General features: G+C 44.5%; 1 protein-coding gene across 1 annotated transcript in view; it reads left to right on the top strand.

The window, feature by feature from the left end:
• Positions 1–22,492, top strand: part of SMOC1 (SPARC related modular calcium binding 1) — a 134,251-nt gene extending 111,759 nt beyond the window's left edge. The window contains 4 exon segments of the mRNA XM_040601583.1: positions 1,045–1,150; positions 10,746–10,993; positions 17,026–17,076; positions 19,028–22,492. Of these exon segments, the coding sequence (XP_040457517.1) occupies positions 1,045–1,150; positions 10,746–10,993; positions 17,026–17,076; positions 19,028–19,044 (422 nt within the window). The 3' untranslated portion in view covers positions 19,045–22,492.

The raw sequence follows: 22,492 nt of genomic DNA, 5'->3' as shown, positions 1-22,492 counted from the left end.
GACACTGCTGTGTGCTCCTGGGGGAGGCTGTTTTCTGATGTCTGCTGCCTTAATCAGCTGATTAATTGGTTGTACATGGTGGTTTGGGGCAAGAGAAGACGTGAGGGATGTAGTGATGGCTTCTCTATCACGTCAAGAGAAGACAATAGGATGTGAGATGATGGGTTGAAGTTAAGTATGCTCATTCTGTGGTAGGCTAGAGCCTACAGGATTAATATGGTAGTAAATGAAGCATGATTTTTCTCCTTTAAGAAGCAAGGAAACAGCATAGATTACCTCATAATGGTGAGGAGATGGAGAATTTCGTCTCAGCTGTGTCATAACAGGCTGGCACCGTTAAGGACAGGAGGCTCTGTCAGTCTGTGGTTATGATGGTGGCAAACTAGACAGCCTCAGCACTAAGTAATGGAAATGGTTACCAAGCTCATCTTCAGCCCGCTTTGGCCTGCTTAAGGCAGCAGTGACTGAGGGTGATTACCACGGGTTGACTTAGACTGATGTATTTCCCGTGCAGTGTGATCATGCAAAGAACTGAATTATTGAGGTAGCTGCTGGCAGGCAATGCTCTCCGTGCCTGAAGAGGAGAGTGCAAGCAGCAGTCCTCGCTTTGACCCATGCTTTGGGAAGCTTTAAGCTGTCAGTTAGGACCTCAGAATAGCCACATTTGCAGAGGAAGATGACCCAGGAGGTAATGAGCTGTTTTGTAAACTTCTCTGCAAGTGTCACCATGGGAACTCCTGTCTACAGGGCACTTCCAGCACATCCCTGTGGTTATGCTGATGGAGAACTGGGAGAGGTCATAAAGCTAACCACACAGTATTCCTGCCAGATATTGTTGGTGATCCTGTTTGTGCCTGGACAAAAGCTGCAGGACAAACTGCCACACAGAGAAGCCTACTGAGGGATTCTTCTGCCTTTCCTTAGGGACTGTGATGATGGCTGCCATGTAACAAACAAAGGAGGTTCTGGCTGATCCTTGCTGAACTGGGGTGGCAGACCAATCCTATGTGTACTTGCACTAAACCTGGTCTTTTCTTTCTGCAGGCTGCCCAGAAGGGAAGAAAGCTGAATTTATTACCAGCTTACTTGATGCTCTGACTACAGACATGGTACAGGCTATTAACTCAGCAGCACCTACTGGGGCTGGGAGGTGAGTCCAGAAAGCACTCAGGCTGAATGCTGCCAGGGTGGCTGCAGAGCTGGAGTGCTCCTGAGGTGGGGCAGCAGGGAAAAGCGTTGCTCTGGGCTGATTTGGGTTCCTCTGGGTTGCTGGAAGAGGAGCTGAAGCTGCATCTTCAGAAGCTGCTCTGTCCTGTCATCCTAGCCTTGCCTCCCTCCTGCCCCTCCTCCCTGGCAGCTGCTGCGCCATAAAGGTTAGTATAGCCCATTTGAAGTGTGAAATGAGAGCTCAGTGGGAGGAAGTGGCTTGTTCTTTTGTCCCCTGGTGCATTAAAAGACCTAATAAAATGCAAATGGATTGAAGGAGACCGTGTGGCCTAGTGGCTACCACAGGGAGTGAAGAATGCAAACCCGAATTCTTGGCAGTACTAGCGCTGTGGTTTTGCTGTGGGGCTGCAGCCAGCCTGCCGGGGAGGAGAGGAGCAGTTTTTCACAGCCCTCCCCTCTGACCAGCTGCCTGTTCATCCCTCTTGGAAAGAGCAGCAGGTCAGGACTGTTGGAAGAGGTGGGCAGAAGTTTGTGTTTCTGGGGGACTGGAGCAAAGCTGAGGTCTTGTCTCCCCCTTCTGCTTGATAACAGCAAATCCCCTTTAGCACTGCAGCTGCAATGCTGGACAGGCAGGACAGGCCATTGAGAACAGACTGTGACGGGTTTAGAAGAAGCGCTGTATTGCCTTGGCTAGTCGAGGCTTCTATGGTTCTGGATTCCCCCGACTATAAAAGGAGTCGGTGCTAGTTTAGCACACAGGGGTGCCACAAGGACTAATGTGCTCATGTTCATAGAGGTGCAGAGAAGAAGGAGGTGCCTCTGTGCATGTGTTACTTCCATAGGTATTGCTCCAATATGAGAGTAATGCTGATCTCCTGCTTTCCTCTTTCAAAACGTAGAAGAAAGCAGTGCCATCTTTAACTACTCATGGCAAAAAACTTTCTGGGTGGCACCTCTGTGCCCCTTGTTTTCAGTATGGATTGCTTGTGAACCCATATGGTTTTAACTTTACATTTGGATCTGACAAATCAGGCCAGCGGCTGAGTGCCTGCACGCTGAATATTCTGTAACCCATCAAATTAGCAGTATATGCCTAGCATGTCTGTATTCATATAAACAGGATGAAAAACGCCCCAAGGATGGGAAATACATCGTTCTCTCCCAGCCATAAGCATTCCAATGTCAATTCTATCTAATTTGCATGGTTCGAATGCAATGGGTAGGGGTGGCAGGAAGCCCTGAAGAGTATTTGATATTTATTTGGCATCTTTGGCACTGGGACTGAAACCCAGCCAATGTAATCATCACTCTTAAAATAAAGCTTAATATAAACCAATGTTGTAGAGACCAGAGATGTATGCCCCCACTGCACTTCTATAAACCAGCAGGCTTGCTTCCTAATGTTCCCCAAGCTTTGTGTATTTCTCAGCTTTCAATAGATGCCTTTCTAGTAGAAGTTTTCACTGGCCAGCTCTTCACACAGTCGTCATGATGATTTATTTTCAGCTCCAGTGTCGGCAGCCCAGTTGCAAGGGGAAAAAGAAATCTTTTAGCAGGCTGTCCTTTGTAAGGTGAAAGACTGCTACCACCCAAATACTCTGTCTGCCCAGAGCCACGATTAAATTCAGGAAACTGCTCTGGCATAAACTTCCATGTGCATCAGCTAGACTAAGCACATACCCCCAAAACCAGGCATCAAGCTTTTCCATCCCACCATGCCATGATGGGACCATTTATTTTTTGGGAAAAAAAAAAAAAGGCATTTCAAGGAGTTTCTGGTACTTACATAAAAATGTAATCAGTACAGCTTTCATTTCATAAGAGTTTGCAGGGCAGCTGTCTCTGCAATGAGTCCTGCTTTCCAAGTTTCTCAAGGGGAGGAATGTCCTCAGTCCTCTCTTCAGGAATATCTGAAACTGTCTGGGTGACCTAACTTGACTTTGGCACTGAAAATGAAAGCTCTTTTCCAAGACAAAGGAATATTTTTACCTACAGGGTTAATCATAGGGCTAATTGATTTCCAACCTCAACAACTAACAAAATACTGGATTTATGACAGTGCTTATCCTGTATCTCCCTGGCCCAGGTTTGCTGAGAAGGTCAGATTGAATAGGAAAGCTAGAGATCTGGCTATCTGATTTTTCTTAATGTCAGTCATGTCAGTTTTAATGTCTTAATGTCAGTTTTCTTATTTGGGAGACGAGCTTCACTTACTGCAGGCTCTTCTCCATCTTTGCCATAACGATGGCAGAAGGGATTTTCTATTTAAATACGCAATGGTTGCCTCTGTAGCCTCTTCCTGTTCTTTACAGTGTTCAGTATTTCATCCTCCCTGGCCTTTTTTAGAATTTAAACAAATGCATCCAACGATCCAAGGTAAATCGTTAACATACCACCAGCAAAGCTTATGCCTGTTGCAGGGGGCAGGCCAGGCAAACAGCAAGCCATGTCAGTTGGCCCCATATATTGTCTCATGTATTTTAATCAACAGGAGAAGCAGCAAGCAGGAGTTCTAGGGAAGGGGGGGGATGTATGCTTGTTTCTCCGTGGCAGCAGAGAGATGGTACTGGCATACAATGTCCTTTATTATAAATATTAAAATACAGGACCAAACACAGAGAAGAGCCTTTCTAAAGTGCCAAGGACTGAAAAAGCCTAACAATGGGAGTCTTAAGGAGCTCAGCCTTCCTTACGGTATTAAAAGAACCAAAAAAAAAAAAAAGGTTGAAAGATGATTTTGTCTAATCTGAGTATCTCCACAGGGACAAAAGCTCTGCAGGCTCTTTAGTGTAGCAGGGAAGAACATGATTAGCTGAATATAAACAAACTAGTGATCAAAATTTCTTTAAAGCAAGGGTAATTCTAAGGCAGAATGAAGTCATGAGGGAGGTGGCAGATTCCCTCCCTCTAAGGCTTTCATCTTAGGCCTGACGCCTTTCAGAAAGGCTTGCTTTAGTCAAACCTGAGTTATGGTCCTAAGAGTAATTTGATTCACATTCTGTGAGTACGGTATATAGGAAATCAGATTAGATTACCCTGCTGCCTTCAGTCTGAATCTGGATATGCAAGTGAAAACTTTTTGCATTTGCTGTGTGTCTTCATTTTCAAGATTTTACCTATTTATGCTGCAGAACTATCTGTGGCTTTGCAATTGATGTCAAGATTAGCTTTTTTTTTTTTTTTTTTTTTTTGCGTGGGGGGAAGGAGCATGAGGAGAAATGATAAAGATCTGCATTTAAAATACTACATAGAGCTATGCTAAATTGCACACTTTATACTTGGCACACACAAAAACAATCTAGTAGCAGCAAAGTGAGGCTGTACAACTTGGATTGCTGCAGGCCATGTAAGTAAAACCTGATAAGACTTTTCTTTTTTTATTGGGCATGCTTAAAACAACCTTGTAATCCCTTATAGGTCTTGTCTCGTTTAAGCAAGTTCAAAGCTATTGACTTTAATTGAGTTACTCTTGCTTTACAATAATGTAAATGAGATGAGAACTTCCCTTCCTCGTGGCCCTGGTTTATATTACAGCAAAATAACCAAGTAGACTTCATTTAGACTTTTGAAACAGAAAATCTCTGGTAAAATTCGTTCTTAATTTTAAGTTTATGTAATAACTCCAAGGCACATCTTGTTACTGTATGTTTTCAAAGTAATTAAGAGAGAGCTTGTAGGAAATTGCTTTATTAAACCAGTGTTTGGTATCCTTTTTGAAAAAAGTTGAGAATGTTCATGTATAAATCCTGTATAATAGGAGCAGCACTTTTTAAATTTTAGACTTCACTTTAGTGCTTTTTAGTCCACTTTCTAATTTGGACATATTCATATCACACAGGGCCTGAACCAAAATAGACCAAAGGGGATCCTGGCCCGTGTTTCCCTGATCCAAGAAAATCTCTTTGGTCCCTGCCAATTCCAAAATGAATTTTAGTTTCCAAAATGTGTGCACTATGGCTTGTAATGTTATCGGCAAAAGTATTACTGCCCGATGGAATTTAGGGTTAAAAGGGCAGCTTACAACAGCCACCCTTATCATGTAACACAGCAGCTGTGTCCTTCATTTTAAGTTGCCAATTATTCCCCATGTAATAGCCCTAAAAAGTACTTCAGAAGATTGCCCCCGAGGTTCCCTTTCATGCTCTAGTTGAGCAGTTTGAAGCAGGCAAGCACAGCTCAGCACATCTCCAGGGTGTTCTGAAGCCAAGCCATGTTTTAATAAAGATTGACACTTTCAAACAGTTCAGGGAAGTTTATGCCCAACTCCTGTTGCATTTCAATTGAAGTTGGATACCAACTTCTCTTTGTGCTCCTATGGAAATTCTAGCCTAATTAACCATACGGGAGAGTTCATGTAAGAGGAGGATTTTTGAACAGTCAATGAGGAGTGAAGTGAGGTGATTTTTAAACCTTCTAAATTATTTATCCCACAATCTTCAGAAAAGTTGTGTTTGGAATACTGTTTCATATGCAATTTATCCAGAGGAGAGGAAGAAACTGGGTCTGTAATGGGAACCTAAGTTTCAACTGTAGAGGAATTATGCATTCCCTGTAATGAATTTGGAGTCTGTAGTACCCTTTAGTTTAGTCTGAGCACAGCTTAGGTTTTCTGCTGACTTCTTGATTCTTTGGCTGCAGGAAAGGGAGAATAATAAAACAAATACAGGATCCTTTTGCAATTCCATTAGATTAATCCTCTTTGATTCAAGCCATGTTCCACCATTACAGCCTTTAAAATAGACAACTGCAAATAACAGCGAAAGGAAAGTAAGAAGTGGAAGAGAGCAAGAACAATTGTGAATTTTACCTCAGTTTGTTAAACTCGTCGCTTTCCACCACTCCCTGTAGCCACCTTGGTGGACATCGTCAATGCTGTCATGGGTGTTGACTGTCACAGGGCCAGTCCTGTCATTTCTTCAGCTTTGCTCTCGTCCATTCATTCGTCAGCAGCACCAAGCAAGGTATACATCCTTGCAAAATATTTTTCAAGCCATAGAAACTTACAACTTTAACTCCTGTAGACATCCTGACCACAAACATACCTTGTGTGTTAGAAGTGGAAGCTGGACTAATTTTTTTTTTTTTCTACACTGTTGCTTCTGCTAGCAGCTTCTTGTCCATCGGTGTGCTTTTATCCTGGAATAGCTCCCTCTGCTTTATAGTCTCTGTTTGCAGTCCAGTTAGGTGATGTTAGGCTGGTCTTGCTCCCATGCTTCTGCCTTAGCCGCTATTGTTACTGCATAAAGTTTGTATTACAAAAGAATGGGTTTTCCAAAGGTCTTCAAACAGGTGCTCACCTGCTGGGTACTTCAGAGATTGCAGTCTTGCCTTCTGTCAAAGCAGTATTTTGTATTAGGATTTTCTGTCACTGCAACAGTACTGTGGGTCCATGCAGCCTGTGCAGTGGGATGCAACTGTTCAGGGAGCAAAGGATCAGCTTTGGTAGGAAGGGACTTCAGTTCACTTAGTAAAATTTAGTGAGACATATTACACTTTGACAGCAGAGTTCTATGGACCGTAATGTGATTGCACACTGTACATGGTTCTGTATGTGAGTAATGTCTGACATTTTGCTGCTTTTGTATACTTTACCCTATATACCTCCCCTTCTTCCCTGCTTCTTCCCACTGAGTTAACGCCTCCTTTCTTGCAAGGGGCCTCAAAGGCTGGAAAGCATTACAGACTGCATGCAGAGTGCATATTCAAGCTGTCTATTGATATTTTGGCATATTTTTCTCTCTGTGCTCCAGAATTCAGTGCAGCTGCAAAAGTGCATTTCTGTGTTTTTTCATAGCCTATTTGCTTTCTGCTTGTACCCCAGTTGCACCAGATGATGTGAAGGTGTTCTGTGGAAGTGCATCTTGACTGGAAAATAGTATTGTTGAAAGTAACAGTACCTTAACCCACATATCTCCAAGCAGAAGCCACCTAAAAATAATTCTTTTCGTCTTGTGAGGGAGCTGATGCACATTATATAGGAGGAGGAGCAAAAGCCTGCTTAGAGAAGACTATATACTTGATGCCAACAAATTCATAAGGAAGCTGAGAAAGCAGGTTCCCTGTCCCAGGCTGTTAATGACAGACCATGCTTCTCTTCAGTGTTGGACTGTGGGTGGGTTTATGCTGCATAATGGTGCTGAACTTGCTGGTTTATATATGGAAGCAATCCAGCATAGCAGGTTAGATTTGGAAAATCAGCTTGCACAGAGCTCTTTGCTTCCCCAGCAATCATTCTTTAGGACTGATTGTTTTGCCATAGAGTGCTGAAGAGGAACAATTAGGAAGAAAAGTAAGTACAGCTGTAATGTAGTCAACACCAGAAGACTGAGCAGGCTGTCTGCATTTTGGTAATGTCTGTCTTTACTCAGCCTTACAAAACTGCTATAGCACTTCAGTGAGAGAATGGAATTCAGTGGATTTTTGTGTGACTGGTGTTAGAGCAAAATGTAGAGGGCAGCTTTGTTCTCCTTTGTTTTTTCCGATTCCTTTATAGTCTGAATGAGTACAGAGGCAGCCCAACAAATGACGTTTGCATCTGAGGGCTGATTTGTTTCTCTTGCAACAGCAATGGAGAGGTAATAGAGGGAAACACCTCTGCAAAGTCGGTGCTTGCAGGACAGTTAGGGCCCCCAGATTTATTGCAGCTGACGCAGCAGGTATGGTTGTTGTCATGGCACATCGTCAAAGCTAGGTGGCTTAGCAGTGCTGTGAAGTTGCATCAGTTCATGTTTCACGGACAGTGCAGAAGTGTCTTGCATGGGCAGCCGTCAGAGCCAAGGTAGTTGGATACAGTATGGTAACCTCAGCCTTCTTCTCTGCATCATGTAATTTTATGAGTCAGGGAGAGATGGCTGCACTGAGATGATGTGGATCCTTCCTGCACTGGGATGCTTGATGATCATCAGAAAGGGCAGGCAGCTAACTCAGAAACTGCAATCCTGCTAAGCCAGCCACCAGGAAGTGGTAAAAACTAAGGAATGGCTGTATCTTCACTCCTCCGACAATCACAGCAGTTAACCTAATTCCCTTTAGCTCCATTAGCATGCTGCAGTTCTCAGCATGAGCTCTCAGCGTGTTTGGAATGGCAAAGATTGATGTATCACCACCTCATGAGTCAATGTATTTGTATTAGCCTGTGGATTTCCCTGATTTTCTTTATGGAATTGCTGGAAAGAGCTATATTGCCTCTCTTGGTAACTCATGAGAGCTCCTTCTCGGTGTGCCTCTGTAAAATGGCACTTTTAACTCCTGCTTTCTGAGTGCCTCTTCAGCAGGTAGAGAGAAGCTTGTTTCCTGTTGTCTTTCTGCTGTTGGTTCTGAGATGCTCTGCTATTTTCTCCGTTTCTGCCTCTCCAGTTGTGGGCCTTTAGGAAACAAAGGGCAGGCCAAGGTGTGGACAAGGGGAATCTCACATGCAAAAGCTCAGGTTTTATTGCTTTATCTCAGCAAAAGCAGAATATTGTCCCTTCTAATACAGAACTTCCCTGTGGCTCTTGGAAACATGCTACTCTTCCAATTACGGCCAGATCATTTCCGAAAGGGAGAGAGGCCAATGGCTGTGTTCATAAATGTCATAAAAACAAGCCACAGGATGTGTTTTTATTCTCTCATGTCATCCTGGTCTTTGCATAATTTCAAGGCTGTAAAAAGTCTGGGCACTCCTTTAGCTTCCTGGGGAGATATTTGCAATTTTTGCTTGTCCATAGGTGGCTCCAGGGGCTTGCCTTGTGTTTTGGCTCCCAAAACTAAGCCAGACTTACTCCTAACCTCTTCTTTCTCCCCAACAACGATTATCCCACTATACGTTGACCAGATGCTGTGACTGAACACCAGGCTGCTTCCCAACTAAGAATTAAATGATGGAGCTAGTTTCAAGTAAGACCTTGGGAAAAATGTTGTGCAGTTTATTTGCATCTCCCTACCATGTGTGTTTACTTGCTGTGAGGATCCAGATGCCTCTGGATAGGAACTACCTTTCTAAATTGTATCCTTTGTATACATTGTATGTTAAAGCTATGAGAGAAGGTTAATGGGGATCTCTGTTCTCCACCTAAGCTCCAGTGCTTGCTTTCGGCATGTTTCAGACTCCCCTTCACTAGTAATGTAAATTACCATGGCGATAGGGTGGGGGCTTTATTTTTCAGGCTCTGTAGCTTCATTTTAGAGGCAAAACTGGTTCTATCAGAAGGTCAAAAGAATTTTCTGTAGTACCCAACAAAGAAATTTTCAGTGACAATTTAACTATATATCCTACAAGTTTCTGAAACAAGGTTGGTGAGTCTTAAAGTGCATTTTATAAGGTACCTGGGCTTATATTTCCTCATCAGCTAGAATGCCCCAAACTCACACCAGAATTGGGCTGCTTGCAGCATGCAACTGTCTCTCTCTCCTTGCTGGGGAAGAAATGTAGGCAGCTGGAGATGTCTGCTGGAATAAGTCAGAGCAGCCAGTGCCAGTGTAGCATGTCTGACTACCTATCCACTAATCTCCATGCACTGAAACGCTTTATTCTTGGGAGGAAAAAGGCTCAAGTCTCAGCCTCATTTCAGCATCATTTCAGCTTTCTCTGTTGGCACACTCATCACATGAAGAAAAGACGAACTAGCTAAGTGCAATTTTTAAACAATTCTTCTTTAGAAGGAATTTCCTCCTTGTTTCTCAGTATTGCTGAGGAATAACCCCTTTACCACTGCTGCTGCAGAGCACCAGACACCGTTTAAATGGTGTGACATAACAGTGCCTGTTCAGTGATGACTTGACATTTGAATGGCAGCATTCTCTGTTCATGGATCTTCAGCTGTTGCTTTTCCTCCTCCTCCTCTTCTCCTCCTCTCTGATACTGTTTGTTGTTGTCCACAGAAAGAATATGTGAGCCAAATATCGTCAAAGTTCAAATATCACAATGAGTAAGAAATGGAACAAACTGAAGTTGCCAGTTCTGTAGTATTGCTTTTAATGGAATTGCAGTGCTTGTCTGCTGTGGAATTCTTGTGTGTATATCATCCATGTGAAAAAGCATTAAATATGATGAAAATACAGCACAGGAGTTCAGATCGTAAAAATAGATACAGCAAGAACGTTGCATCTTGCCAAGGACATTTTCAAATAACAAATGTGTCTTGCATTAAATGAATTTGTTCCCTTTCTGAAGTCTAGATGTTGCTATCAGAAGTTACCATGGCAGCTGACACTCACAGCTCTCCTGCTAGTAACTTGAATGGGAGTCCAAGGGTCAAAAGGACCATGGAGATTGCCTCTTGCCCTCTGAAGGGGATCCTTCTGGGACTGGGCAGAGTTTCAGCAACTGGTGTGAGGAGAACCAGAGCTACTGAGGGTATCAGTCCCCAGCAATCTCTTGGCACCACTTGCTAATGGTAAAGGACATTTTTAGAAAAAGTTCATCTCTCTCAAAAGAGACTAGCTAAAAGGAGGAGATTGTTAGACCTGTGTATTTTACCTGCTTTAAATATGGCATGGCATGGTTTTGACTCGGTCAGGAGCTCTGGCTTCTCAGAAAGTTCTTGACAGTGTTGATGAGAGAACCCACTTGTTGGGGGCCTGTGCTTCCTCTGTTCCAGGTTCTCTGAGCCAGACCCCAGCCACACACTGGAGGAGCGAGTGGTACACTGGTACTTCAGCCAGCTGGACAACAACAGCAGCAATGACATTAACAAGCGGGAGCTGAAGCCTTTCAAGCGTTACGTAAAGAAGAAAGCCAAGCCCAAGAAATGTGCCCGACGTTTCACTGACTACTGTGACCTCAACAAGGACAAGTCGATCTCGCTTCAGGAGCTGAAAGGGTGCTTGGGAGTCAGCAAGGAAGGAGGTGAGTACCTTTCCTTCCCTGATGCATGAGAATAAAAGACTGACATGGAGTTTAGTTACAGCAAACTCGGGAATCTGTTTCTCCGAGGTGATTCAAAAGGGCCACAGTTTGTCTGAGAAAATGAGTGGGATTAATACTCTGCCACGCAAATGTAGTTTGTTACGGCGCTGTCTTACATCCCCTATCATGGACCTTTGTGCTAAGCATTATACAGAAACAGAGCAAAAAGATGAGCCTTGCCCAGAACTCTGCTTGTACTGTAGAAGTTCTTGGAAACTGTAGTTCAGGTCCCTTCTGAGTAATACACTGCGAACAATATTCTGTTGTCTCAGTCATGTAGGCTGGATGATATATGAGCCAGCACAAACCCAGTCCTTCTCTAGAGACCCTGTTGACTAACAGAAATAATATTTATTTTCATTGCTATATCCAGCGTGAAGGAAAGTGGATGATGCAGAAGGCAGAACTCAGAAAGACAGCGCAGGGCTGTACTGTTGCCCTTCTTCAGAGTTAAATTACACTTTAAAACTGGGGGAGAAGTAGGGCATATGAATAATGTATTTTGCTTTGTTTAGTGCCTGAGCAACCAACCCACCTTCCTTCTTTTTCTTCCTCTTTCATCTTCACCTCATCTTCTGTTGGGACCTCAACCAAATTGATATTTTTGGAAATTTTATGAATTGAAACTGTTCAACCCAAATTCAATAATTATCAGTCATTCTTGACTGTGGGCAGACTTGCTTGGCAGGAGAAGGCAAAGAGGGACATTCCAGGGGGCTAATTTCCTGTGCAGGTGTTTTGGCTGTGCGGGCAGCTCTTGTTATAACCATCATGCCAGTTGGGAAGGGTGAGTAGCTTTCTTTCTCCAGGCTTAACCTTTCCTTAGTTCTTTCCTCATGTTTAGCATGAAGAGGAAAGGGGTCAGTACATTTGACTGTTGGGAAGTTGCCTTTTCTTGGTGCTTTACAAACATCTCAGTTATCATAACAAGCCTGTTGCATTACTCGTTCAGCTGTGAGAAGCATTCAGCTTCCCTTGCTCAATGGAAGTTTTTTTCTTAGTCATCAGAACCTTACTGAGGAATGACTTACCAAAATAGCAACCCTGTTCCTTAATTTTATTACCTTCCCAATAAGATGAACATGCCAAATGAGTTTTATTGCTATTTGGCCTGGAATAAGACTCTCCAGAATCTGCTGCCTTGGCCAACTGACTATTCAAAACATAGTTTATGGAAGGGGGGGAAAAAAAAGGAGAGAAGGAAGAAAACGTGAATCTTTGAGCCTGTGTGAAGGGGAAAGAAAGCAGTGAGACATTCTTGTGAGTGCCTGATTGGGCAACGATCTACTGAGAACACAGCCTTGACCTTTTACAGTTTCTTCCATGGACAAGACTGTGAGCAAAAAGGGGCTTTGACCTTGTTTCATCATACAGCTCTACATACCTACCAAAGGCCTGATAGGCCTTGAGGATCAAAGATAAATGGATAAGTTATGTGGAAGGAGGACCAAGGGGGGCTAAAGGATGGTAAGGGCTAAAAAGCAGCAGAAGGGGCAGCGCAGGGAGTAGGTACTAACTGTAGGAAAGAACTGGGGGAGAATACTCTAGAGGTGCAGTAAGCAAGTTTGTGGTGGATCTTTTTTAAGAAGTCATGAATTTGTGATGTGGTAGATTACGTTTGCTCTGCTTTCTACTCACAAGAACTTCTAAATTAAGAAATAACCGGTAGCTTACCCCTTCTCCAACTTTCCCTTATCCTGATCATAGGTACATGCAGTCAATGAACTAGTCCATGCGTCGCTCTCTGTTTCTTTCTCTGTACCATGGCTTCCAAACATCTGCTAGGGTTGAGGTCACTGTGGGTCCAAGCCAAGAGCTAGTTGGGAACCTTTTTGATGATGTAGTTTCAGTTGTAAACTGCCAGTCAGATGAAACCAAAACTTCAATGGAAATGTTTCTGTTTCAACAAAAGCTTTGTTGGAAAGGTTTTTCTGGTCTGGATTGATGAGGAAGGGTTGGACTTCATTACAAATGAACTTGTCTCAGATGTTCTAAATCCTGCTTGGGTATCCATCAGCATAAGGACTAAAAGGAAGTGGGTTATCATTCCAGGGGAGTGTGCCTTCTGTTAGGCAAACTGAACACCTGTCATTATTTTGAAAATAAAACCTAATACAAATCCTATAGAGTTTGGGATGCTGAGGGAAACAAATGCTAAGGCTTCTGCATTTTTGTCATTGTTTCGCTTTTGGGTTGGTTTTTTATTATTTTTGTGTGTGTGGCCGGTTCTATCCAAGCATAGAAATAGTGTTGCTTGAAGGAAGCACAGGGCACAGATAAATCAGCACTGTTATATGCCTCTTGGGCACTAGATAGTCTAAATAAATAAGATTTATGTGGGAGGATTCAGCTGGGATATTCATAAGGACAAACCTGAATCTGAGTTCTTTCCAGCTTAGGATCAAATCTGTCTGAGATGCATAGTTCTGTCTGTCTTTCCCTCCTCAACAGGCTTGCGATGCCTGTGATAACCTAATATGTGGTGCTGCCAGCCAGTGGTTCTTCGGTGAGGAAAATAGCTGTCCAGTCTGCCAGCAACCCTTCCACTTTTCCATCCATATGATGACCCAGAAAGTTGCTGGGAAATCTGCTAGGTCTGGTGGCCACTTTGCACAACTCTTGCCCCTCTGCTTAAACCAGATGTGTTTCTGTCAGGGGCAGCTTGAATGGAAAAAATGCTATTCCTGGATCTCAAGGTGGAGCAGCCACATAGAGCCAGCCTCTGAGGGCTTGCAGGAGCTTGCAAATGGTTTCTTAAACTGGGACAGAACAGGCAGGGAGGGCCTGTAGTTTGGAGTATGCCAGAAACAGTCTTTGCCATCATTTGGTCTAGGATTGTGTGTTTGAGGAATTGTGGAAGGAAAACAGGCTGATTTACAGCCTGTTAAAAGTTAGCATTCGTCAGTGCAGTCTGCACAGCCTGAGTTAAGGGGGGAACCATCTGTGATCGAAGAACTAATTTAGCGCTCTGCATTAGTCAGAAGGCAGGGTCCTTGAGAGGAGATAGACATGCATAGTGAAGCTTTGCTGGAAAGTTACTGGACCGAAGATTAATTGGGGTACAGAGAAGAGAACTGCAGAGCTGAGCAAGGCTTATACTAGTTGTTCTGGCTGCAAAATGCTGGAGCTGAGTTTTACCTCTATATTCTTCCAAATTCAGAAGACGAAGTCAGCATTTTGTGCCTGCCCAGAGAGGAGCTAAGGGATTAAGCAGTGAAGAAATGTCCCTTTGCCAGCTTACGGGAAGTTTCCTTCTGTCTGTTCAGATCCCGTGATTGCTTTGCCATCCAAGAGCTTGCCAGATGGTAGGTGTTGGGCGTGCTTCACAGGCCATGAGCGCTTCTGGGGTGGAGCCCAGCCACTGTCTGTGCCAACAGCCAGCTACCGAGAGGACAGTCCGAGAAACAGGATCAAAATGTCTTAATTAAAAAGTGTGTGTGTGTAATTAAACAGCATGTCACTTTCTACTGGAGCTGAGCAAATATATCAGAAAGAAGGGAAAATAATGGACAATCTAAACAGCCGATTCAATTCTGTGATGTTTGGGACCCTTATTGGTATCACAGAAGTAACTGATTCTCTGCATGCTTGGGAGGCTTCTGGGAATGAGGATGCTTTATATCAATGCTGTGCAAGCAGCTGTGTGGGAGCAGGTAGCAAGGAGCAGTCATCTGGGAAAGGCCCCTGGACTGATGAGGGTAGGAAGCTGACAGCAGTCTGAGAGGCTATGTGAAAACTGTAACCATGTAACAACTGAAGAAAAACGAAATTCAGAGTACATCTAGTTCCAATTGGATTAGAATGTAAACGAGTACTGCTGGTGCAGTGCTTGTTTTCCTTTGCCTTGTTCAGATATTCCCCTTTGGAGCTCAGTAGAGGAGCTGTAGTTTGACAGCTTTAATCTTGAGGAAAGTTACTGATGGTTAGTATGAATCAGGACATCAGTATTGTGTTGAGAACACAAGATAAGGTTTGTGGTAGCATGTTCCTCCCCTGTCAAAGGTGAGAACTTTGCTCCATAAGTCTGAAAGATCATTTTTACCTATAAAAAGCTGCTGGGGTTTCCTTGGGGCTTTTCCTTTTGAAAGACACCTGGCCTAATCCAGTGTGGCTAGACTTGTTACCCAAAACAGTGTACTTGTAAGGCTGCGCAAATACTCTGCATTATGAAACTTACTGAATAATGGGATATTACCCTGTAATACCCAGGTATATGTTAGTAACCCACTGTCACCATCTGCCATATTCCTTCCTCTCTTTCATGTCAACTTTGTGCTCAGTGAAGTGTTGTTTTGGCAGGGGGTTGTCTTCTGTAGGTATATGTGGCTGGCCTGTGTTTATACTAAAGGCAGCCAGCTGAAGGTAATACTCTCTACCTTTGGGGTGACAGGTGGTGAGCTTCAAGGTAGTTTCCCAGCATGGATGTATGGGAGGCACAGAGCCCTGCCAGGCTGCTGGAAAGGCATGCCCTGCCCAGCCTAGAGCATCCCTGCCATTTCAGAGATGCTCTCTGCCTTTTGTATCACCTTACCTGGAGCTCCCTGCCTCTTTCCAAAGACAGACAGGTCTCATTCCCAGCAATGCACTGTAGGCTTCACTGCACTGGGTGCAAGAGGGTTTTTTTTCAGCTGCCTTCTGGCTTATCCCGGCTGTGCGCTCGGCTTCCATGGCTCCAGCTGGCCAGAGGATGCCGTGGCTCGTAAAGGCCCCGGCTTTTTATTGCCACCCCCCAGGAGAGTGCCAATTAGCTGTGGAGGAATCTGCCTCTTGGCAACGGAGCTCTGCTTTTTATACACGGGTGTAGAAATAACTGAACAACGGTTCCTCTGATCTTGCCAGGGCAGATGGCCGATACGAGGCTGGCGTTTGGGAGCCTTGAAATAACTTACCATGTTTATACCGTTTCTCTTATTAATGATCTCTAAAGCCATCAGGTTGTGCTTTGTGACCCATTTCAAACTCACCACTACCACCTTTCTTCCCCCTTCTATTTTCCTGCCCATGGGTTCTGCTTCTGTCCTGCAGCCCAGCCTTCTGTCCTCCGGGGCTTCCCCAGTCTCACCCCCGCTCTCTGAGCTCATCTTGCTCCTGCACAGAGCAAAGCGTGCTTTAGCTGCAGGTGTGCAAAGTACTTGAAGCGCAAAGCAAGCTGTGCAATTGGGTCAGATGCATGCACAAATCAAAGATAAGTCGTGGGCTGGGCTGGAATGGAGGCTGTGGCAACAGGCTTACTGCTTCTGGCTGGGAGCAGGAGTTCCCATTTCCAGCTAATCCCTCATCTGAAATCAGACCAAGCAGCTAGCAGGAAATGTGACACGCTTTCGAGGGCTTCTGTGATCCCTGAGCTGTCTGGATCCAGTGCATGGTAGGAACAGGTTTATTGTTGAGGTGAGAGCCCTTGTCATGAGCTCCATCTGGTGTAGGGTGCGTGTGCCTGTGTCTAATGATGCAGTCACAGCTCCGCAATCTGTCCCTGCCCTTCTGCCAGGTAAAAATTCAGGTCTTTGATTTTAGGTACCCGTTTGATTGGTCCAAGCTAAAGATTTAGTAAACTTGAGCTATCTGTATTGCCTACATCTTCACTCTTTCCTGGCTGCCCCCTTTCTACATGATATTACTGCGCTTGCTGTTAGCAGAAAATGTTTTGGGAAACCTTGTGGCATGACTTGCATCCTTCCTGTCTTCTCCCTTCTTCCACAGTTTAATTTAACCTTGTAATTGTTGCTTCTTCCCACACCAAACCTCTGGATTTCATGACGTTCCGCTACTACAGCACCAGGTATTTAACATCTTTCATCTCAAGCACATTAATCTGACTCTTGTGTGTGAATCTTAAGGAGTGCTGGCAGGACTTGCTGTGTGCATGCTCAGAGGAGCTCCTTTGAACCTGCCTCCTGGCAGCAGACAGTGGTGAGGCTCCTTTGTCATGCCACGGCATTTATTGCATTTAATGTGGTTCTTGGATTTTACAGGTAGCCTGAGCAGTTTCCCCAGTGGAAAAAGACAAGGCCTTAACCCTTTCAGTGAGTATTTTGTCAAAATGTTTCCTTTTTTTCTGTGATAGCCGTATGTCCCAAAATTCGTTCTCCCCTGCTCTCCTATGTTCACAAATAGCAATATAGAAACACCTGGAAACCAAAGTTGTTCATAAGAGGTTTGAATATAATAACATGCAGCTCTGCTGCATCATCTCAACATCCAGCACTGTGTCTTTAGCTGGGGCAGACATTACATTGTTAAGGAATTAGAATAGGATACATCAGCTATAGGAGGAACACCCTCCTATGCTATTCTCCCTGCTTCTAGCAAGCAATAATATAGGTAATTTGTTACGTTTACATTACATTACTCAATAGACAAGTTCCCGTGAAGACTCTTCTCTGTGGAGGTCTGCTCTCCTCTGTATTTTATGGCAGTGAATCACACCCTTTCATCAGGCATGAAGGACAACTTTTATTTGTTTTGCTTTTAGACCTGCTGCCTCATGGTTTCATTGGGTGCTTCTCATTTTAGACTCCGAGAAACTGAGCAGTTCTCCCCTGTCTGTCTTCCTCTTGCCACTCATTGTTCTATAGATCTCCAACATATGTCTGGGTGGACTCTTTTCCATGCTGAAAAGACCTGGGTTATGTATTTGCTTAATGACAGAAGTCTTCCCACACTTCTTGCTATTCTTACCTTTCTGGGTACCTTATCTGGTCCTGATGAGATGGGCTGAACAGAGAACTGAAGATAAAGATCACTAAGCCTTATACCTTGATGTAGTGATGTTTCCTGATGTGTCCTCAGTTCTGAGCATGTCTTTGATTTTTGTCTGCTTCTAAAAGCCGAATGGAGGCATTCGAATAATCGTGTACTGTGGCTTCAACCTCTTTCCTAGTCACTCAGAGTGCTCAGTGTAGGACAGGTCATCCCCGCTCCCCACTTAGGCACTGCATTGCATGTATAGACGTTTAAGTCGATCCGCTGTTCTTCCGAGCTCGTCACTGAGCCCTGTGAGCGCCTCTTGCAGAGCTGTACGGTCACTTTCAAATATGACTGTCTGGAATGATTTTGCACTTGACACTATTCACCCCCTGTGGCAGGGCACAACGATTAGCAACAGTCCCAGTGAGGCCTGTCTGGTAACCTTTCTCCTTTCTGAAAACCAAATCCATATTTCTGCCTTCTCTTCCATATGTTTTCACCTGTAATTAGCCCACAGAGCTGTCGCTCTGATCCCCTAAGGACTTTGATTCTTTAAGAACCTTTGATGAAGGACTTAACAAAAGCTCTCTGAAGAAACAAGCGTGGGTGTGTGTGTGCATCTATCTGAAACACCAGCAGCACCCTTGCACCATCCACTGGGACACTGTTAGCTCAGCAGGGTCCTGGGACCCCCAGCTCCAAGTGTGCTGTGTCTCTGCTGCAGATTCGGTAGCTTTGCAGTGCCTGGTGCAGGCAGGGCTCTAAGGTCTGCTGGGCAGGGAGATGGCTGGATTACGCTGTTGCAGAGGTGGCTTGCCCTTGCCCTGCACGCCTGCCTCCATCGAGGGCTGCTTGCCTTGATGCAAGGGGGGGAGGCAGTGGCTCACGGGGGAGATGGTGGCAGGGCAGCCTGGCAGCAACGGACTTCTGCATCAGCTGTGGCAGGCGGAAGAGCAGAGGGAGACATGTCAGACCAGTTGTTTCCCCATTTCCAAGGAGGGGGAGGGAGAGGAAAGTGGTGGTTTATGTTTAAAAATACGTCAATCCCTAGGGCTCTGTGTGACTCATGCAACACTTTTTTCAGCAAGGCTGTCTCATTAGCCCCTGGTTGTTTTCAGCCTCACAGCTTACTCTAGGATCTCAGCCTTCTGGGCCCAAAGCTGCAGCAGAGGCTGTACTGTATCTTTATCAGTTAGGTGCCCTTTGTTTTTTAATTTGCCTGTTTTCCTCACTTTTCCTGCTTCTGTTTTGTTTTTTTTTTCTTCCTTGCCCACTCCACCCTTTCAGTAGGTCGCCTGGTGTAGCAGTAGAAGTCAGGAAGGAAAGGCAGGAGCCGACCCAAAGGAAAGAAAGATCCAGCGACAGACGGACAGACATCTTGCTGCTTGTGAGCAGTCCTGCAGCATCAGCAACATCCAACGCAGCAGAAGTGGCACCCAGAATGTTTGCACTTTTTAATAATTGGGTTTGGGTTTGTTTTTAATTGCTTTTCAATGCCATTACCTAATACTTTGGAGAGTGGGTGGAAGCAAGACCGTGACTTTTTAAAATTGGAACAGCTACTGATGAACGTAAAATTGAGTTCACTGGGACTCAAAGAAAGAGAATTTTATATACTGTATATAAATATATATGTAAATTGTACAGTTGTCTTGTACAGGGGTTGGAGTCACTGTTCTGTTCCTTCCTTTGCTTTTGAAGGCTGTTAGGGTTAGAGGGACACTTTGCTTTTAATGGATTACAGTAATGCATTCATTTCTGCCACCAAACCATTCAGCTGCAAACCTTAACACCCCCCATGCAAAAAAGAAGTATATCAGCATGACTTTACTTGCAGACGTGTACAGAGTGCCCCAGATACCAGCTGCTCCTTGAAAGCAGTTGTACCCCTTCTTTTCTTACTGTAAAGCCCTGTGCAACTCACAGGCAATTGGGCTTTTGAGAGAGTACAGATTTCACCAAAGTATTGGTACACTGCAAAGCTGCTTAAAGCAGGGATAGAAAAGGGTTGGATTAAGGACATATGAGAGTAGTTTCTGCACCTGTTGCAGGTTGGGCAGAAATGAATTGCAAATGCATTACTATTCAGGCTCAGAAGACGTGCTTAGCAAAAATGTGCCATGCCTTGGGAATCTAATGCTATAGGAAGGACATGGGAGCTGTAGGCCTAGTAGAGTCAGCAGAGTAAAGTCTTGCATCTTCCTCTCTGACAAAGTGTCCATCTAATATGTTGTACAACAATAAAAATAGAGAAGCCTGCTAAAAGCAGCATTAGCCTGCCTGTTGCTTTGCTGAGGAGCAAAGAACATATTTGTCAGTGCAGAAAGACACAATCACGCTGCTGGTCCCTAAGAGTCTGGTTTACTTATGTTTCAACACCACGGCTTGGGCTATGCTCACTGGTGAAGGTCTGTCTGCAGTGACTGTTCTTGTCTTTGGTGGCTGCTCTCCTGCACAGTGGTGTGCCTGCCTAGCTTAGGGTATCCACCTCGCTGTTGTCGGTACCTCCTCTGTTAATCACGCTCCAGTGATACAGCGACAGTGAAGGCTTGGACTGGGGAGCCTGGTGTTCTTGGAAGCCACAGTAGCTGTTTCAACCACCAGCAGTTTTTCTAAAGTTGGTTTTTACTTAATCTCAGATACAATTGTAAAGTCAGCAGTAGGGCAGGGACACCCATACCAGCAATCCTAGATTTGGGTGGAGTGTGATGGGACACACACACACTGTCTTGCTTTGTGCATTTCCAACCACTGACAGCACTTGCCTGTTCGCAGGAAATGTTCAGAGCAGCGTTCCAGTTCAGACCTGGCGATCCTTGTGCCACTTGTCTCCAGACCAAGAACCCGTAGTCAGAGATGATGACATGCCATGCTAATGTGACACCACACTTGCAATTGCTTGTAACAGCATTGCGTTACAGTAGAGACTGGGCTTGTCCCTTGAGGCTTTGTTGCTTTGGTAAGAGATGCTGCAACACAGCTCCTTCAATCTGTGGCATGTCATCATGACAACAGCCCAAGATACATCACAGCAGGAGTGACCTGATGCAGTCAGTCAGTGCCTTGTTGACAAAATGGGAAGTTTAAAAAAAAAGAAAAAAACAAACCAAAAAATCCTTCTGTAAATAACTGTTCTAAGAGTAGTAATAACTCTTCCTCTGGGAAGTAGTTTGGAGCCAAATAAAGCATTTGGCATGGTTGAAAACACCTCTGGTAATCTCTGAAGTATACATCACACCACCATAATATAAAGAAATGATTTCTTTAGCAAGAGCAGATCCTACTGCTGCATCTTCCTGGTTTCCCACATACAATGTATGTGTTTTTTGGCCTGCAAGCTGCCATCTTGATTGCATCTTCTCTTTTTAAATGCCCAGGGCACATCTTTTGTGTGTTGAAATGATTTGGGTTAGAGTATAGTTAGAAATGTCCTGGTCACTCATTAATCCTATTGTAGGAGTAAAGAATGAATCCAACTGTATAAAAAAAAAATGTGACACCTTCTCTTTTTTTAGTTTTAGGAATTAAAAGCTCTGGCTGCTGAGTTGATGTTTGGTTTGGGTTTTTTGTTTTGTTTAAATGTATGGCTGCATCCAGCAAAAACAGCCAGTTGGATGCCTATAGGAGTTCTGTCAGCCAGCCACTGGAGCTAGGCAATGCCCAAGATTGTGGGGGTAGTGCAGAACTGCTAAAGTCACAGCATCTTTTCTTCTGGAAATGTCAGTAAACCAGCCAGCCAACACTCCTGCCTGTCACATAAATCCTTCTGCAGACCTCCTTTTTCTCATCCTTCCCCTCCAAAAGGCCTGCATTCACACGTAGTTTGCAATTAAAATTGCATCAGTTCTTCAAGGAAGCCAAACAAAGGGTGGCTGTTGATGTTAACTTTGGTATTGGTTGGTGTTCACCTTGCGGTGCTAGAGCTGACTATGGATGGATTGGGGTCCAAGCATTATATTGCTTTCTCCTTTACTTCCACAAGACAAGTTCAAATCCCCTTATCCTGATTTGCTGGGTTTGCACAGGCCTCTGAGCAGCTTGTGGCAACAGTTGTACATCAGCATGCACGACCCAACCAGCACAATCGTGTAACGGCTGGATAGGGGTTAGGTTAATTGTTCTGGGGTTGTATGTTGGAAGATCGTGCAGCTAGTACTGGTCCCGATTCATATAACCCATTCTATGAGCTGTCCAAACAGTCTACTCATCAGAAGAGAGCCGTGCTTCAGCTCCCCTCTTCCCTTGTTGCTTTTATTGCTAGATAACTGGCTAGTCCACCTGGCTGCTAGGCCAAACGTCCTTATCTGGCGGTGGCAAGCATTCTTCTGCTCTGCCTTGCATCAGTAGCATCCTACTGAAGCTGGGGCATGGGGAGTGTCAGCATTGTGCCTGGAAGCAGACCCTGGGCATGTCTCTCCTCATTCTTCAAATCCTCCTGGGCCTCTCCAGCTCTACTTTGAATGACAGCTGAAAACAGCTGGGACAGAGAAGAGAACCAGGGCTCCACAGTGCAAGTTATCTGCTCTTCCTGCCAGAAGCAAAAATCTTTCCTTTTTTGCTGATCCTCCGAGGGCATAGTGGGTTGAAGGGAACTGCATTATGGTGGGATTCATCTGTGTGAAAGCACAGCTTTCCATGGCCTGAGTTAATGCTGAACTTACCCTGCCTCAGCACATTTCTGCCTGTGGCATTGTTCGTTAGACTGAAAGGCATCTGTTTGATTTTGGTTTTGTAATAAAATAGTTAACTTTT

This window comes from Falco naumanni, chromosome 7 (genome assembly GCF_017639655.2).
Source record: "Falco naumanni isolate bFalNau1 chromosome 7, bFalNau1.pat, whole genome shotgun sequence".
Lineage (NCBI taxonomy): Eukaryota > Metazoa > Chordata > Aves > Falconiformes > Falconidae > Falco > Falco naumanni.
This window is presented reverse-complemented; position numbering and strand designations above follow the sequence as displayed.